The sequence below is a fragment of the Myotis lucifugus genome, unplaced genomic scaffold, assembly GCF_000147115.1.
Source record: "Myotis lucifugus unplaced genomic scaffold, Myoluc2.0 scaffold_53, whole genome shotgun sequence".
Lineage (NCBI taxonomy): Eukaryota > Metazoa > Chordata > Mammalia > Chiroptera > Vespertilionidae > Myotis > Myotis lucifugus.
Window position 1 is genome coordinate 2,315,915 of NW_005871101.1, and position 20,272 is coordinate 2,336,186.

General features: G+C 36.3%; 1 protein-coding gene across 4 annotated transcripts in view; it reads left to right on the forward strand.

The window, feature by feature from the left end:
- PHC3 (polyhomeotic homolog 3) overlaps positions 1–20,272 on the forward strand; it is a 61,830-nt gene that overhangs the window by 811 nt on the left and 40,747 nt on the right. For 3 of the 4 annotated variants that reach the window (XR_002829313.1, XM_006088853.3, XM_006088851.3), the window contains exons 2-5: positions 2,267–2,432; positions 6,386–6,541; positions 7,654–7,731; positions 18,183–18,341. Coding sequence is in view for 3 of the 4 variants with exons in the window: in XM_006088853.3 (XP_006088915.1) it covers positions 2,267–2,432; positions 6,386–6,541; positions 7,654–7,731; positions 18,183–18,341 (559 nt within the window). In the remaining variant the exon portion in view is untranslated. The remainder of the gene's footprint in view (positions 1–2,266; positions 2,433–6,385; positions 6,542–7,653; positions 7,732–18,182; positions 18,342–20,272) is intronic. The other variant, XM_023753900.1, reaches the window with a different exon arrangement.

The following is a 20,272-nucleotide window of genomic DNA, read 5'->3' on the forward strand; positions in this document are numbered from 1 at the left end:
GAACTTCGCGGGGGACGTGGAGTTGCAGAAACTTGCCCCTTTGTGCCCGGTCTCCTGATGCATGTCAGTGGTTGGGCCGGTTCCGCTCGGCGAGGGGTGGCGTTGTGCCGACCGTTTGGGTTCTCTGTGACCATTTTTGGTTCGTTGCGGAACCGCGTACCCCAGGGCTGGGGGTCGAGGGTCCGGGGGAGCGGAATGGCACGCGCTGTACAGGGACCGGCCTGGAAGCGGACTCGCGGCCCAGCGCTGGGCCGAGGTTCGGGGCGTTAGGACAGCCGGTCACTGGGAAGAAGTTTACCGGACCGACCACAGCGTGTTCCGTTGTTGAGCAGTGACCGTGCGGTGCTGCGGTCTGAGTATTGGGATGCAGTCTGAAAAACTGCTTAAAAAGCCAGCAGAGAAGCGTAAGGATGTAGGAGTCATTTACGAATCAAAAAAGTAAGTGTAGTCAGCTTGGCCCCATTCACTTTTCCTCTTATTAAACCGAGATTTTTAAAAAGCATATAAATATTATTCACATAAAGGATATAAAGGACAAAGAAATCTTGTACATGAAAGGTATGGGAATAGTGTATGGGTACACAATTAGTGCCAAATTCCTTTGTCTTCTCCTGAAGTAGAAAGTGTTCATATGACATACATTCTTGTCGGTGCTGCTAATGGGAGGTCCGCCAGATTTTGTTTCTGGGAAGAAAAGATGGGACATAAGGGCAGATAAAGCGAGTATATGCTCGGTGTTCTTTCACCATGGCGGTGCATTTTTCACCCCCCCACAAAACCCACTTGTAGTTCTAGTTTCTAACAATATTGAGGCCCTTAGAATTGACTTAAATTGTTTGAATTTATTCAGATATAAATTCTGTATTTAGTAGAACTTTATACAACAGGGAAGTGAGTTCACAATATTAGAAGGGGAAAAATCAGAAAGTCTTGTACACAAATGTACTTTACTGTCCATTCCTGAGGAAAGTGACATAATTATGCTCTTTTCAAATTTTAGGACAATTCTTTGTGAAAAAGAGATTTTGGTAAGGAAGTGGGGAAATTGTTGTCAGCTCTTCTCTATGGGGTCAGAGTAATCTGCTTATAAGTATAACTCATTATACTTATTAGATGTAGTAAGATTAATTAGGGAAAAAGCTAGTGTGATTTTTTATTAACTTATTTTCTAAAAGAACTTATTTGTAAAGCAAGTATATATGGTAGCCAAAAATTAAGCTAATTAGCACAAGCCCTTAGGCACACTATTTTAATGTATAGATAAGAATGATTTGAAAAAAAAAGAAAAGAAAGATTTGAACTTGTAGTTAGTATGGTCAGAAGAATGTAAATATATATTTTAAATTCCCTGAAGTTGCTTTAGTTTTTATTTTCCTAGGTAGTTTAGTATTCACTCATCACCTGTTTTGGTTTCAAAATACTCATCTTCTTTCAATAATGAAAATAAATTTTAGACCCGGCTTTATCTGTGTTACATATCCCGAATAATTTAAATTCAAATTTAGTTGGTATTAAGTATTAAATATACTATTTATTTGTGAAGTACTTTTTTTTAATTGTTTTATTGCTTAAAGTATTACAAAGAGTATTACATATGTCTCCTTTTTTCCCCCGCCCTTGACAATCCCCTGGCCTCCCCTACCCCCCAGTGTCTTATGTCCATTAGTTATGCTTATATGCATGCATACAAGTCCTTCGGTTGATCTCTTACCCCCCTCTTCCTGCCCCCCAACCCTCCCCAGCCTTCCCGCTGTAGTTTGACAGTCTGTTCGAGGCTGCTCTGCCTCTGTATCTATTATTGTTTATAAGTTTATAATGGTCTTTATTATCCATGAATGAGTGAGATCATGTGGTATTTTTCCTTCATTGACTGGCTTATTTCACTTAGCATAATGCTCTCCAGTTCCATCCATGCTGTTGCAAATGGTAAGAGTTCCTTCTTTTTTACAGCAGCATAGTATTCCATCGTGTAGATGTACCACAGTTTTCTAATCCATTCATCTACTGATGGGCACTTAGGCTGTTTCCAGATCTTAGCTATGGTGAATTGTGCTGCTATGAACATAGGGGTGCATATATCCTTTCTGATTGGTGTTTCTGATTTCTTGGGATATATTCAAGGTGTTTATGGTGACTGTGTGCTATCTGTGTTTTGAGGACCTTCTTAGAAATTTAGACTTGATAATTTCTTTGGAATTATTAAATATTATTTAAAACCCATAAGATAATGCTTTTGCCAGTACAAACCCTTTGTGTTATCTGCCAGATTTAAGGACCACGGTACAGCTATGGATAGTGAACCAAACCCTGGAACATCTTCTGTGTCGACAACAACCAGTAGCACTACCACTACCACCATCACCACTTCCTCCTCTCGAATGCAGCAACCACAGATCTCAGTCTACAGTGGCTCAGACCGACATGCTGTACAGGTATTTCAGTGATGAAGATGGGTAGGCCAAGACTTAGGATGTCATTATTTTTGCTTATGCCAAATTTTGTTTCATCTCCAATGAATTATATGATATCCTCTAAGTACAGTTAGAATTATTAATGTTCAAAACACTCAAAAAGTTACTTAATAATTATTCTGTTGAGAGGGCTTACATTTGTCAGAGTGTAGCTTTTTTAAAAAAATCTTTATTGTTGAAAGTCTTACATAGGTTCTCTTTTTCCCCCCATTTAACCTCTTCCAGTCCGTTCTTATTCCCCCCTACCCGCCTCCCACCCCTGAGTGTAGCTTTTAAAATATGTAAGGAAAATTATAATTGGAAGCTGTCTAGCTGCTGCTGCAGTATGGAGATACTCAGTCTAGAGCCCCAACATGCAGAATGGCTCTAGGTTTTTTGGGGTTATTTTATATTTGGACCCATAATATAGACTTAGGGAGATCTATTCAGGTCTGTAGATGTGTTAAGAGGTTCATTTTAAACTTAAGAACCCTAAGGAGAAGGATTCATTCTAAAGCTCTTAGGGGCAGAGGTGGAAAGGAATTCTAAGGAGGAAAAATCTTGGGCTCTTCACTTAGTTGAGAAAATTAAATTTACTTGGTTAACCTTTATAATAATGGAAGTTAAGGCAATATGGTGTTGCATATAAAGGACATGGGCATTGCAGTCTGATATGCTCTTTGAATTTCACTTTCTCATTAGTAGTTATATAATCTTGGGTGGGAGGCATAATAGCCTCAGGAAACTGTAAAATGAGGATGAGACCACCACTTTATTAGTTATTATGAGGATTAAAGGAAGCATCTAGAACTGTGTGGGCACATTAGATGTATCCAGTTCGTAATAATAGCTAACATTTATTGAACAGTTTCTATGATAAAAGTTTTGCATGGGTTATTAGATACTATTATTATCTCCATTTTATAAATGGGAAAACTGATGTTTTACTAGTAAGTAGTCTGACTTTCCTAAACTCATAAAGCTAGTAGGGTCTCTGATTCTGGAGTTGCGCCCTTAACCACTCTTTGAGTTCTTATTTTTTTCCATTATACCTGCTTATTCTCTCTAGAATCCCCATAATTGCATTCTACATTGAAAATAACTTTGCAACATAGTCCTCTCCCTATTTATTTTTCTAGAGTGGATACCTCAGTATAATGACTATTTAACTGTTGTATGGTTAAGGATTCTGACGTTACCATGAGTGGAATCAGAATTGTTGGAGACCCAGTCAGTTAAAAAATTCAAACTGGAATGCAGAATGTGTTTTTAATGTTCTTCATCTTTCTCTGAGGCAAGGGATATAGGGAAGAGAATCAAGATCTTTGAACATATAGATGATGTGATATTTTAATATGCCATTTGTTCTCTAGTTTTTACCTGAGCTGGATGTGTTAATAAGAAACAGTGTTATGTACAGCATAGGGAATATAGTCAATATTACCGTAATAACTTTGTATAGTGTGATCACTTCATAAGGTATATAGATGTTGAATCACTGTGTTGTACACCTGGAAGTATTATATTAATACTTTAATAAAAATTTTTACAGTGTTACTGGAAGTATATAGATATAGATATATCTCATAAATAGCACTAACACTAGTTTGCATGATATCCTAGAATTGCTTCCCCTAAAATACCATCAAATCAATATTTATTGAACTAAGTAGTTCTTTAATACCTTCAGCTTTCATTTTCAGTCATTTGAATGTTCTTTATCATCCTCATTCCTTTAGAGCAGGGGTGTGGAACCTTTTTTTTGCCAAGGGCCATTTGGATATTTATAACATCACTAGAGGCCTGGTGCACGAAATTCATGCATTGGGGGGGGGGGGGGGTTGTCCCTCAGCCCGGCCTGCGCCTTCTTGCAGTCGGACATCCCCCGAGGGCTCCTGGACTGCAAGAGGAATTTCATGCCCCGGGCCTCTAGTACTGTTATAATCCTAAATTACTTGATGCTGGTCTATAGTCCTCTGCAACTAGGGGTCAGAAGCCTACATTGATATTGTGACAGAAGTCTGTAGCAGGCTTAGCAATCTGGAGTTGGAGAAATGAGATATGAACAAGTGAAAGTAAACAATACCAAGGAAATATGCTTTCTTGGAATTTTGTGGTTCAAGGTGTCCTGACTCATACCCTAAAGCTGTAGGATATGGCTCTATTTCTCCCTTATCTCTCTGGTTTGATGCTGCTGTTAGAGTTCTATGCTGTTTCAGAGTCACAGTGGGCATGATGTGACTTTGGGATGTGGTTGCAGAGGACTACCATAGTCTGACTTATTGGTTTGGGCAGATAAAGAATTTTTCTCTGTTAATAGAATGGTTGTTTTTTCTGTGTTTATGAAGTTTCAGGCTCAGATTTTATATTATACTAATACATATTTTCAGTAACACTTTTATAGGAATTATTTTAGTAAGAATAGTTTTATTCTATTGTTGAAACAATTGAAACACAGAATCTGACATTTAAAAAACATTTATAAATGTTTGAAAAACTACATTTGAAAGGTAATTAGTAATTTTCTAAAAAGTAAATTGCTTTATAATTTTATGATGATTAATATCATACCTACTCATTCTAAAGTTTTTTCAGTAATTTAAAGAAAAATAGAGCCTTAACTGGTTTGCTTAGTGGATAGAGCATCAGTCTGCAGACTGAAGAGTCCCAGGTTCGATTACTGTCAAGGGTACATGTGGGCTCGATCCCCAGTAAGGGGCGTACAGGAGGCAGTTGATCAATGATTTTCTCTCATCATTGATATTTCTATCTCCCTCTCCCTCTCCCTCTCTGAAATCAATAAAACTATATTTAAAAAAGAAAAAGAAAAGTACAAACGAGAAGGTAAAAATCATCTCTAATCCAGTTTGGTAGTCTTTAACGTTTTCCTGAATATTCTTTCAAAACTTTTAATATAGCCATAGCTGGTTTGGCTCAGTGGATAGAGTGTCGGCCTGTGGACTGAAGGGTCCTGGGTTTGATTCTGGTCTGGGGCACATTCCCGGGTTGTGGGCTCCATCCCCAGTGTGGGGAGTGCAGGAGGCGGCCGATCAGTGATTCTCTCTCATCCATTGATGTTTCTGTCTCTCTCTCCCACTCCCTTCCTCTCTGAAATCAATTTAAAAAACAATTTAAAGTATTATTAAAAAACACACAAACTTTTAATATAAAAGGGCATTTGACTCTATACACTATTTAGTAGCCTGCTTTTTTCACCTTATGATGTATTTGGGAATTCTTTTTGTTAATTAATGTAGATATACTAGTATGTGCTATGTTGTACAGTAGCTACTAGCTTATGTGGCTATTTATATTTAACTTAAAATGAAGTAAAATTAAAAACTCAATTCCTTAGTTGCACTGGACACATTGTAAGTGCTCAGGAGACACATGTGGCTAGTGGCTACTATATTGGGCAGCAGGAGACACATGTGGTTAGTGGCTACTATATTGGGCAGCACTGCTTTGCATTACTATTTGTAATGGCTTCAGGGTTATACGTATTCCTTCCTGTACCCAAGCCCTGAATTCTGCCAAGTTTTATTCAAAATGCTTATACCAATTTACATTTTTATGACCATTTATGAGAGTACCTGTTTCCTCAGTTAGTAGTATTCTTTTAAATCTTTATCCATCTGAAAGTTGGAAAATAATATCCTGTTTTAATTTGTAATTTTTGTCTGCTAATGGGATTGAAGATCTTTTCAAATGGTTGTTTGCACCTTTTTTCTTTTGTGAATAAACTATACAGGGTAGTTTTAATTTGTATGGATTTAATTTGTGCAATCCTAGAGATATGTAATTAGGAGAGAACTATGTTAATAAGCTTATGACAGTGAATAGTCAAGTAGCAAAATTTTAAACTTTCACTTTTTTAATACTTTATTTTATGGTTAAGATTATGGTTTGACATTGGTTCAATTGACTTATCACAGGTAATTCAACAGGCATTGCATCGCCCCTCCAGCTCAGCTGCTCAGTACCTTCAGCAAATGTATGCAGCTCAACAGCAGCACTTAATGCTGCATACTGCAGCTCTTCAGCAGCAGCACTTAAGCAGCTCCCAGCTTCAGAGCCTTGCTGCCGTTCAGGTGAGAGTGGAATAAATGAAAAATTATGAGGCCTAAGTTGACATTATTTCCAGATACTGCAGAAAATAAATGAATTGGGTATTATTTCAGAGTTCAGATGTTTTGTGATAATTTTTTATTAAGGAAATATAATAGGCTGCCAAATAGAAGTTAATTTAAAAAATAATGGATATGTTTTATATATTACTCTGTTGCTTTTTCTTCCACTGCTTTTTATCTACATTGCAGGATTGCTACGCTAGTGTCATGATTTTGCATGTAAAATTTTAGGTATAACAGTGAATACTTAGGATTACGTGAATTATATTTACATTTTAACAAAAAAAGTTGTTTTTCCAGTATGCAAGAAATTTACACTATTGAAAAAAATCAAACGCTATAAAATTGTTTATAAGAGTTAAAGTAGAAGTATTCCTTTACTACACCCACTGCTGTTTTCCACTCTTCAGAGTTGGCCACTGTATCAGTTAATATGTAACCCTCCAGAAATTTTCTGTATAAAGATATGCATATGTACTTTCTAAAATCTAATCACACTATTCCTACTAATAACAGGATGATTTTATGATTAAATGCTTGTGTTTTAAAAAAGATTTTCATTATTATTCTGTTTATTTAAATAAAACTACATGTGAGATTTAATCTTAAATCTTACTGGAGGAGGATCTCAGTTGACTGAACCTGAAAAAGGTTTATATCTGTTGTAATCACATACCCAGCTGTTGCTTTTTCTTGGTAGTGTAATTTTAAGTAACATCGTGTTTGTGATATGAGTTAGGAAACTGAAACCCACTGGCACTTGACGTAGCTTCAATTTCTTTTTTGTAATGTTGCAGTGGTGATTCCACTAAAGAAGATAGAAGCCTGTAGAGTAAAACTGACAATGAGTGCAGCTATTAAAATCATATTACCCTTTGGGTCCTGTTTCCACCATTCAGCTTTTTTGTTTTTTCTTAATCTGTTTGGCCAAAGCTTAATCCATGTTCACTGTAAAATGAATAGCTTCATATATAGACATTTTTACTTTTCTTATGGTTTTGTGGTATCCTGGTACCAGAAAGATTTTAACTCTAGGTTTTTATGGACATATTATAAAGATCTTATTATTTTAGGCAAGTTTGTCCAGTGGAAGACCGTCTACATCCCCCACAGGAAGTGTCACACAACAGTCAAGTATGTCCCAGACGTCTGTAAGTGCCCTAAACTTTTTCCTGGATTTAAAAATTTTAATTATTGCTTTCCAAAAGTAAACCATTAATATTTGCAAAGCTGTTAATTGTATATTTGTTTAAATACTATTTAAGTAAAAAGTACCTAGAAGTAAGAATGATAAGGTTCAAGAATTCAGAACTAATGTTAAACTTCGGAAAATCTGAGTCTAAAAATATTTTTGTTTTACTTCTTATACATTGTTTCCAATGAAGTGTATTCAGGTCTTTTGTGGTTCTAAATGATTGCAGTTTTCAGTATGTATTGAAAGCCTGAAATGTACAATGCACAGGTATTAGGCCATGCATTTACTGTGATATACTACAGAATGTCATATCCTTGGTAGACATCTAAATGTTTCTAGCTTTTTCTCTGAAATTCACATTTTAGAAATTATACATTTCAGCTTATGCTTACTTGAGTTATCTGGGTCAAATTTACAATTAGTCCACTCAAGATAGTATAATTTATTTTGAAAAAGGTGTAAAAGAAAGCTGGTTTGCTCTCTTGCATATATTGTGGGAAATTGTGCAAACTTTCCTGGTTAAAAGAAATTTATAGGCATGGTAATACTTGTTTAACTTTTTATATAATTTCAAATTGCAAGAATAATAAAAAGATTTACTCAGATTTACCAGTTGTTAGCATTTTGGTTCATTGCTTTATCATTTTCTTTCTCTACATATTTACATACTGTTTTTTTCTGAATCCTTTGTGGGTATGTTGAGCCATGTTTCTTTAGTCCTATATATTTTGATATATATTTACTAGAAACAAAGTCATTCCTTTACGAAGCCACACGAAAATGATCAAATTCCGTAAACTTAACATTGCTGCAATGTAGTGTATATTAAAATTTCATCAGTTGTCCTAGGTTTATCAATCTCATCACTATAGATGTTTTGGACCAGATAATTCTTTTTTTCTTTTTTTAATTTTTATTTATTGATTTTAGAGAGAAAGGAGAGAGACAGAGGGAGAAACATTGCACTCATTGGTTGATTCTTGTATGAACCCAGAACCTTGGCATATCGGGACAATGCTCTAACCAACTGAGCTAACCAGCCAAAGATGGACCAGATAATTCTTTGTTTTGGGGGCTGTCTTGTGCATTATAGAATGTTTAGCAACATTAGATATCAGTACACTGTGGCCCTCCCCCTTCCTCCATTGTGACCTCCAAAAATGTCTCTAGGCACATTTTGCCTAATGTTTTCTAGGGACAGAATTGCCCCTTGAGAACCATTGAGTTAACCCTATAATGTCCTTCCTAGCTACTTTTTCTTGATCCAATGTGGTAATATGTTAATGCTTTGTAAAATTAACTCCAACAGAATATTGTTTGTAGATTGCTAAGGAATTGAAGGTGAACTTGTGCTGTCCTTCTTTAGCTAAGGGAAGTATCCTGGAATATAAATAGAATTAGTTAAAAAAGAAATTACTTATGCTTTGAAAATGTTAGACTGAAGGAAATGAAAAATCTAAGTAATATGGCCTTACGTATTGATACTAAACATTTTGTGGACTGGTTAAAAACCTTATAGACCAATTCTTTATTCCATGAAATACTGGAATAACTTTTGACAACATAGAGATACGTGTTTTTAAAATTTTTCACATTATTAAAAGGTATCCTTTTAAACTATTTTTCTTTCATTACGATTTTATGAATGTGACTTTCACAGAAATTATAATTCCAGTGATTGTGCTTAATTTTTATGACATTGTTAGTGCTACTTGTCATAAATTAGGCAGCTTGTGTCCTGAAATATGCCAGAGCCTGTGAGTGGCTGCTGGGGAAAAGAAGTAAGTAGGGAGAATAGATATCCAGAAAAAGAAATAATATATTGGCCGAACCGGTTTGGCTCAGTGGATAGAGCATCGGCCTGCGGACTGAAGGGTCCCAGGTTCGATTCCGGTCAAGGGCATGTACCTTGGTTGCGGGCACATCCCTACTGGGGGGCGTGCAGGTTGATTGATCTCTCTCATCGATGTTTCTAACTCTCTATCCCTCTCCCTTCTTCTCTGTAAAAAATCAATAAAATATATTAAAAAAAAAGAGAAATAATATATTGCATTTGTTTTCTTTTTTAAAAAAGATATATTTATATTGATATAGAGCAGTGGTTCTCAACCTTCCTAATGCCGTGACCCTTTAATACAGTTCCTCATGTTGTGGTGACCCCCAACCATAAAATTATTTTCGTTGCTACTTCATAATTGTAATTTTGCTACTGTTATGAATCGTAATGTAAATATCTGATATGCAGGATGTATTTTCATTGTTACAAATTGAACATAATTAAAGCATAGTGATTAATCACAAAAACAATATGTAATTATATATGTGTTTTCTGATGGTCTTAGGCGACCCCTGTGAAAGGGTCGTTTGACCCCCAAAGGGGTTGCGACCCACAGGTTGAGAACCGCTGATATAGAGGAAGGAAGAGGGAGAGAGAGATAGAAACATCAATGAGGGGAGAGAATCATTGATCAGCTGCCACTTGCATGCCCCCTACTGGGGATCGAGCCCACAATCCAAGCATGTGCCCTTGACTGGAATCGAACCTGGGACCCTTCAGTCCACAGGCCGATGCTCTATCCACTGAGCCAAACTGGCTAGGGCCATTTGTTTTATTTTCTATTCCAGTTGAGCAATAGCTCAAGTAAGTTGACCAGCATTTCAAATTATGATACCCAAGATTGCTTAATAAATTTAGGTCAAGCTCTGAAAGAGGGGCAAAGCATGGTAGCAGAACTCTTTAGGTAGTGACCATAATGATCTGTCCGGTGGCAGACTAGTAGTTTACTTATTTTGAGGTAAGTTTTCAGATAACAGTGAAAGTCATGGGAATTAGTCCAGCCTCCAGTAGAAAAAAGGGATACAAGTTAGTTTGTCAAATTAACAGCCAAATAAGTTGGGGTTTAGAGTAGGAGTGGGATCCCAATGGGGAAATGGAATATTGTATTTTTAAAAAATGGAGTCAAAATCCAGTGATACCACTTGGGAAACTATGTATGTGGAGAAATCTATTCTTAATATAATGTATAGGTAATTAGTGGGTGCCAGTATCCTCTTCTTTCCCCTCATTAGAACAGAAAGACTAATTCTAGATACTTATCAGTAGTGAGTGTTGATTTTATAATTGATTAGCTCTAAAACTAGTTGGAACTGAGCCTTTAGATGTCTTTGTACTTCAACTAAATGAGACTAAGATTTAGTTAAACTTGATTGTCTAAAATGAAATCTAAACCAATTAAAAACTCTTCTGCAAAGGCATCAGCAAAGTTAAAAAATAACAAAATGGTTGAAAATATATTTAAACCATATTTATTAACCAGCTTATGTTTGTGAAATAGCAATGGCTCTTTTATATCAGTAAGATAAACAGTGAGAATTCACAAAATACCTGCATTAGTAATTTTCAAAAGAAAGACTATTTTTAGCTTTTAAATACATGAAAATATATTTATCATATTAGTAATAAAGAAACATATGTAAAACAACAATGACAGACTATTTTCACTTCTCAAATTAGAAAACAAGGAAAAGCATTGAGACAATACCCGTTGTTGGCAAGGACGTGAGAAAGTAGGCAGACTCATTGTTAATGGAAATGTAATTGGTATAGTTTTTCTAGAAAGTTATTTGGCAAGGTGTATAAAAATTTAAACTGTGCATGCCCTTTCATATGGCACTCTCATTTTTAGTGATGTCATTTACTAAAAAGGACAGATAATTATGCAGAATGATATAGATAATTATGCAAATATGCATGGTTTATAATAGTGAGAAATTATAAACAATATACATGTCCTTTAATTGAGGATTAATTTTACAGAGAGACTTAGATTTTCATTAGGTATTAAGTTGAAAAATAGCAAGAATGTATAGTATGATCTCATTTACTTTATCTATTTAGGTTATTCTATTCTTTCAGTTCTAAACTTTCCATTTGGTTCTTTATATCTTCTGTTTCTTTGCTGAGAGTATATTTTTTACTTGATTCAGTCAGGCTCATAACTGCTTATTCAGAGATGATTGCTTTAAAATCTTTCTCAGATAATTATATCTTGTTTTGGTGTTGGCATTTATTTATCAATTGTCTTTCATTCGGCTTGAGAGCTCTTTCTAGTTCTTTAATACAGTGAGTGATTTTTGATTAAAACTTGGACATTTTCAGTATTATGTTATGAGACAGGTTCCCCATTTGGTCTCCATTGATACCCAAAGGGGTGCTCCTCGTAATTGCTGAGTGGGGGGTGAGAGTTCTGGCTCCTCACTGGGCCCCCACTGATGCTTTCCTGGCTGGCAGGGATAGGACTGCTTCCCATATGGTCTCCACTGATTCTGCAGGGAACAGGTGGGTTTGTGGTGGTGGTCTGTTACTGCCTGGCTAGGATTAAAGTCCTGGCTCTCTACCTGCCCTTCTCTGACACTAACCCTTTGGAGGGAATAGGGGATTGGGGTGCCTATTAGTAGGTCTTTGCTGGTGTGGGTGTGGGTGGGGCCACAATGTTTTCTGTGAAGTAGAGCAATTAAAAAATAAAAACTTGCTAGGCTGTCTCTTTCCTGGTCCTTTGGCTAGAAATAGCAGGCTTCTGTTGGGGCTCCTTCTTGTCTGTGCCCATTGATGTTTTAGTGGTACAGTCTTCTTTAGCCCAAAGTTTGGGTTATATGAGAAATAAAGAAATCCCAGGGAGCTTACACCCACATTGTTTACTGGGTCCTGAGGTCTCTAGCCAGTCTGCTTTTCCCACCTTTGGGATTATCTTATGTTTATCTAGGGTTTTTAGTAATAATTAGGAAGAGGAAGAGGGAAAAGTATGTCTATTCCATCTTTCTGGAAACAGAATTCCTGTCATTTAACTTGCTATTTTTTTTTAAAATTGATCTCAGAGAGAGGAGGGGAGAGGGAGAGAGAGATAGAAACATCAATGATGAGAGAGAATCATTGATCAGCTGCCTCCTGCATGCCCCCAACTGGGGATTGAGTATGAAACCTGGACATGTGCCCTGACCAGGAATTGAACCAGGTTCTCCTGGTTCATAGGTCGACGCTCAACCACTGAGCCACACTGGCTGGGCTTAACTTATTTTTTAAAAGTTATATCTATATATCTGATTATGCAGGAAGAAAATCTGTGATACACAACAAACTGTTAATCAGTGGTTATTTCTGATTGAAGAACTTTATTTTATTGTTTTTTATATTGCCTAAGTAAAATGTGAATACACTCTCATTGTCTAAACGACAGACAATACAAGTGTATAGAGTGCTTCAATACTGTGACAGTTGATCTGGTAGCTTTGACTGCTACTAAGTGACTAATGGGCAGGTAGTGTGTACAGTGGTATATGCTGGACAAAGGGATGATTCATGTCCCATGTGGGATGGAGCAGGATGGTGTAAGATTTCATCATGCTACTCAGAATGACATGCAATTTAAAACTTATGAATTGTTTATTTCTGGAATTTTTCACTTAATATTTTTGGACTAATTTGTGAAAAGCAAAACCACGGATAAGGGGGGACCACTATGCATTATTGTTTGTATATACAGTGTAGTCACTTGTCTCTCAACATGTTCTTCTCATATGTGATTTACACACACACACACACACACATTTGTATGTAATTATATAAGTAAGATTATACTACATGTAATTCTGTAGTATTTTTCTCTTAACGTTGGGCCATTAAGATATTTTCATTCCATATAATATAGGTATACATTATTTTTTTATGTCTGTATACTGTTTCTCCCTGTAGATAATACTGAGTTGATTCTGATCAGTCAATTGTCAGCAGTGGCTCTCAAATGGGCTTTGGCTCTAGAGAGTACTCTGGGCCAGAGACCCTGTGTAACCTTCTGTTGGGGACCCCAAGAGGTGGTTGGGAGTTAAATGGCTATTCTTAGCAGACTTGGTTTTCTCTGGTGACTCTTGGAATCAGTGCCAGTGGGAAGAGACTCCAGGAATAGGACTCAAGCAGTAAGTTCCTTTATGAAGTGTGGGGCCAGGATTGGCCAAGGCTTTAAAGTGAAAGGGACTTAGGAGTGTTGGGATGTAATTGACAGAGAACTATTAAGGGCATCTGGTTCAGGTCAGTGGAACAAAGCAGGAAAGAGAGGAGAACCTTACCAGTTGTGGAAAGGAATGAAAGTTTCTGTTAGGCCAGCAGTGGAGATGACTTCTTGCAGAGGTGAGGACTAATCTACGCACTCTCACGGGTTGGGCATTCATTAGTAGACACTGCCTGACATGTTATTTGCTATATGGAACTTAAAAATAAACATGATATTTGTTCTTTGATCTCACTACGTAGACAAAGTGAAATGCAATTCAGGTGGTTAGGAAGTAACTATTCAGTTTTCTCACTTCCTTTTTTTCTTTTTAAAGACCAAGAAAAGTATTCTGTCTGTACTTTGTGTTCTATTTCCTTAAAGAGTACTCAGGCATTTTAGCTATCAGCCAGTCATTTTTTAAAAAGACTTTTATTATGTTTTTGTTTAAAGAGTGTGTGGTTTGTGCCTCTTCCTCCCCCACCCCATCACTGACTGAAAAAAGTGCCAAGGCATTATTACTGCAGACTGACCCAGATTATTGATAGAGCTTTCAAGTTATAGGAAAGCCCCTGAATGCCAAAATACATGAGTTGGAAAACCTGGGTTCAGTTTTACACTGCTAAGTGATTTAATCTTTGGAGCAAGGCTTTATCCAAAATGTCTGTTTGTAGAGTGATATAGAAAAAGATTACATTTTAGGGGGTTTCTTAATAATTTATTATATAGCACATCAAAAATTTATTATCTAGCACATCTCTACATTTTTACTCTGCTTTGTTAAAGGCTATACCTAAATTATTGTTTCTCTCTATATCTGTCTCTCTCACACACACACTCATGTTCTTTGTGATGGACTTATATATTACATTAAAACTCTGAAATATGCCTTAAAATAACATGGTATTTATTAACTTAATAAACTTATTGAATGAAGGCATTTTTACGGATATTGGATATATGAAGATGAATAACACATGGTCCCCACCCTTAAAGAAATAAATTATTGTTTAGAAGGGTAGAAGTATATGCCAGAGTATCTGGAAGATAATAGACAAAAAGAAGGTAAAATAGTTTTACTATGGGATGTGGGGATGCCTAGAAAAGCTTATTAGAGCTGAAGATTTTTGAGAGGGAGTTGTTCACTGTATAGGGGGAGAGGGGGCAGGGCTTGGGGGCATTCAGTCCAGTCCAGAGCATTATTACCAGGGCCATAGAGGCTGGAGAAATCATGATATTGCAAATAGCTTCATATGGCTAATGTGAAGGGTATTGTATAGAAGAGTGGGAGGACATGGTGCTAGTGAGTCAGGAGAGGTTGAATGTTATGCAGAAGGTTTTTAAATGGTTAATTAATATTAATAAAATCAGGGAAATATTATCTGGCAAGGAGGGGGAGGCAAGATTCCAGGTGGGGGATCAAATTGCATCTGCTAAAGAAATATAGATGGAAGTGCCATGGGCCCTAGACTCTCAAACTAAGTGATTAAAAATCAAAATGAGAATGAGGAGAATAAAGGTGGAGAATCAATAAGATACATGTATGGTAATGGAGAGGGAAGAATCAGTATGACTCCCAGATAATCTGTTTTGGGGGATTTTAAAAGATGCTGGTGGCCATTTGAGAAGAAGCTGTCTTAAGAAGGAATAATAATAAGTTTGATGTTTGAGACATCCAGTAAGATGTCTTTGGTAAGTAATTGGATCTGGAGCTCAGAATAAGAGTTTGTCTTCAAGGATTAAGAGTAATCATGATTGAATTTTTTGACACTATGGGGATAGATGTGATAATTTAGGAATTTAAGAAGAGAAGTATTAAAGATAAAACATGAACATTTTGGAGATGGGTCAGAAGGTTGAGAAGGAATGGTCTGAAAAAAATTCACTGAATTTGTTGGATACATGATTATTGTAAATGGGAGTTTTAGTAGTGTGCTAGGAGTAAAAGATTGCAGACTAATTCTGTATATTATGTTTACTGAATTACAGGTTTAAGTATTTCATTAAAATTAAGAAATATTTAAAAGATACAGCTAAATTTAGAGAATTAATTAACCAACTCTTGTATACCCTCTGTAAAGTTTTTTAAAAACTTTATTTCAAAATAATTGTAGACTCATAGGAAGTTACAAAAAATTGTACAGAGACATCCTCTCTATAACCTTTACTCAGCTTCCTCCATTCACTTGTTCTTTTTTTAATTTGTTTTGTTAATCCTTACCCAAGGATATTTTTTCCATTGATTTTTAGAGAGAACGAAGGGTGAGGGAGAGACAGAGAAACATCGATTAGTTGCCTCCATGCCCCGGCTGGGTACATGCCCTTGACCAGAATTGAACCCGAGACCCTTCATTTGGAGGGCCGACACTCTAACCACTGAGTGAGATTGGCTAGGACCACCTGCTCATTTTAACAAATGTCCTGAAAAATGCTAATGTTTGGGATGGATTGTGGAACTATACAGGTAGTGTCGATTTGTATTCTGTTTCTCCGCATGGTGCAAATCTGGAGTTTTGATTTTCATAGGAGCCTCTCTGCCCACACTGGGAGCAGGGAAGATGGCAAGCTGTCTTGCTGTTTCTCAGGGCATATGGGTGGAGCTTCTCCAGCTTCCTTTTCACGTATTGAACAGACCTTTTGAGGATCTTGGCTCAAAATAGGGGTTTTACTTCCAGCTTTCCCTGAAAATAGGCTCAAAATTAGGTCTTCTACTAGTATCTCTGTAGGCCAGTGTCCCCTGAGACTACATTGGTGTCAGCTGGGACTTTAGGTCTTTGAGTTTCTTCTTTTCTGGCACCTAGAAATCTTCCCCTCCCCCTCTTTTTTTATCCTCACTGGAGAACATGTTTATTGATTTTACAGAGGAAAGGAGGGAGGGAGAAAGAGAGAGACAGAGAAACAGAAACGTGGATTGGTTGCTTCCTGTATGTGCCTCAACCAGGGATGAACGTGCAACCTTTTGGTGTATGGGACAACACTCCAACCAAGCCACCTGGCCAGGGCTCCCCCTTTTTAAATTCAGCTATACTAATTTTTCATGTTGATTTAGCATTTTAGTGAGTGTATTTGGGCACATGTATATGAGTCCAGTCTGCCTTACTGCTTGAATCAAAAGTCTAATAAATGCTTTCTTAATTTCTTATTTCTTAATTTTATTCTCTGCTTTGTCCACAAAAAGGATTTGAGGTCAGATTACATTACTCTCATTAAAAATATTATTTAGCTCTTGCTGGGTGGTTCAGTTGGTTGGAGCATCGTCCTGTATACCAAAGGTTGCAGGTTTGATCCCCAGGCGGGGTATATACAGGAGGCAACTGATAGATGTTTCTCTCTCTCTCTCTCTCTCTCTCGCTCATCTCCTTTCTCTCTCTATAATAATAAAAAAATATCCTTGGGTGAGGATTAAAATATATGTATATATTATTTATTTTTAAATGGATGATACATGAATGTTGTATGAAATTGGAAAGATAAAAAAGGGTATAAAAGTCTCCCTTTGCCCTGTTCCCTACTTCACCCAGTTTGCCTTCACAGGTACAACGAGATACTAGTCTCTTACATATCCTAGAAATAGACTGTGCACTAGTTTTTGTTGTTGTTGTTTTTAAATATATTTTTAATTATTTATGGAGGGAGAGGAAGGGAGAGGGAGATAGAAACATCGATGAGAAACATTGATCGGCTGCCTCCTGCACGCCCCCTACTAGGGATGGAGCCCGCAACCTGGGTATGTGTCCTGACCAGAATTGAACCAGCAATCTCTTTGTGCATGGGTCAGTGCTCAACCACTGAGCAACACTGGAGGGCACTTTAAAGGAGTGTGTATAATTTAATTTTGTAACCAGTGTTCAGGATTTTTTTTATCTGCTTGACAAGTAGCAATTGTAATTTTTTCTTTCCTGAGAGTTTTTGAGAGAGAATAGTAACATTAATTATATGTTACATGTATGTTTTTATGTATATGAATGGATTATCTGTGTTTTAATTTTTGTTCACTTCAAAAATCCCTCAGAATGTGACAGAATCTGACAAAATAGTGTACACTGTTGGTTTGAATGTTTTAAGTTATGTGGAATATTAAAATAATGGAACATTAGCCTTACTTTTTGGGAAGTAGTGAAAATGATATTTTAAGATACTGGAATCTTATTGAAACACATTGAAGATATCTTTCAAAATTGTTCTAATTACTAACCAGTAAATGCTATTGTTGCATATATGTGCAAATAATTGCTCAAAGAAGTGAGGGGTTCTGTCAAAGTTGAAGTCCTCCTTTTTAGGTTCCTTAGCCACTGTATATACTATTGATTGCCTGACTTCAGCTTGTGTCATGGAAGCCTATGATCTAATATGTTTTCTTCCTTAGATCAACCTCTCCACTTCTCCTACACCTGCACAGTTAATAAGCCGTTCCCAGGCTTCCAGTTCCACCAGCGGCAGTATTACCCAACAGACTATGTTACTAGGGAGTACCTCCCCTACCCTAACTGCAAGCCAAGCTCAAATGTATCTCCGAGCTCAAATGGTAAGATGTGAGCTACCAAATTTTTTTAGTGTTTAAGGACTTGAGAGAGATCAAAATATTTCTTGATTTGATGTAATAAGAGACATTTTAAATATTTAAGATATGTTTAACAAATTTTTATGTGCGTGTGCTCAGCTCTTGTACATTTATGTCATGAAAAATTCTTTTAATTGGTAGGCCTTCTTGGTGTTTCAAATAGTAACATGCGAAGCTGACAAATCTGTAACAGAGGAATGATTATCTTTTAATATCAGATTTCATACCTTTTTTCACATTTTAACATCTGACACTGAGATGATTTTATAATTGATGGCATCGTACAGTTATAATTGTACCTATAGTGATACATAAAACCATTGTATATCATTGACATCTCAGATTTGAAGAAGATTTGATGAAATTGTTAGAAATGTTAAAAACTTGGTTGTTAACTATAAGTTAGAATGTATATTGTGGCATCTTCTGAAATCAGGATTGAAGTTTCTGGTAATTTACCAGATGGTTCTGAGCTTTGGTTATTCCCATCTCAAATTTTGTAAGGTGATTTGTGTTGTTAAGCTCACTCTGATCTTTTATTAATATAGGAAGGTTAATTTGGCTATTCTGATTTCCTGATTTAACTGCTGAGCTTCTTTAAGAAATGCAGAAATTGGCTGACATTTATTTTATTTGATGTCTTTACATGTAGTTAGACAAAAACTTTGGCGCTGGCATATATTTATTTACTTTTCTTTTTTTGTCCAGTGAACTGAATATATATCTGGATCCCCAGATCTGCACTAAAATTGCAAAGAAAGTTCCCCATCATATTTCTAATAGGAAACAGTGATATGACCCATCTACAGATTGTTCACTAGACATTGCCATTTTTCCGCCATGAGCTCTTATTTAATTAATAATATGTTTCAGAATTAAGCGGAATGAACCATTTGAAATGGTTGTAATTTGACTATTTTTGACCCCTTGGCAGTTTCATATGGTTCAAATTAATTAGAACATCTCTTTAGGTTTAGTGCTTTCAGTTGTTTGTACTAGAAATTAACTTCTTGTGAATGTTATATTTTTTTTGTTTAATTCACTTAAATTTACCAGTAATATACCATAAAGAACTGAAATATAAAAGATTCCTTAATTGATCATTTTAATTTAAACAGGAATGGTTTTTGAGGAATTGAATAACTCGATGCAATTTTGAAATAGAGTATTTACACATTCTTGGAAATAACTGTCATAATTTACTAAATTGGATTGAATAATCACTGAATAGATTGTATTACCTTTTTAAATTAATGGCATTCTGTTTCAGTATTGAATAAAACAGTTGAAAAGAGATGGTGATTATTAGTAAATAAATCAAGTATGTCTTTCCTTCCTTTATTATTATTTTTTATGTAAAGCTATTTTTGCAAGCTGTTATTGAATTTTGACATGTTCTGGTATTTACATTTAGAATGAATTTTTCTTTACAGATGGTTTTTAAATCAAGAGCAATCTAGATTTGTACTATAGATCCTATGTAGCTGAGTGAAATATTGTAGTGTAGTATATGGCATAGTTAGCTTTTATGGTAAAGAACTGAAAAGACTTTTGGGAGTTTCTTTATGTGTTTCTTTAATTTGCATTCAAGAGCAGTGACTATGGTTTATGGTTGTCTATTGTAACCTAAGTTTTAGGAATCCTACCACGGTAGTTTTGAGTTGGGAGAAATCTATAATAATAAAAGCATAATATGCTAATTAGGCCAGACAGCTGAACAACCTTTCGGACGTCCTTCTGGATGACCTTCCCGAACCACCAGTGGGCGGGGGGGTGGAGCCAGCAAGCCTGCGCCGCCAGGCCAGCCATGGCAGTCCCGGTGCCAAGCCTTCTGCAGAGGCAGGGGTGGAGGGGACAAGGGACGCACAGTCCCAGAGCCTCTGCAGAGGTGGGAA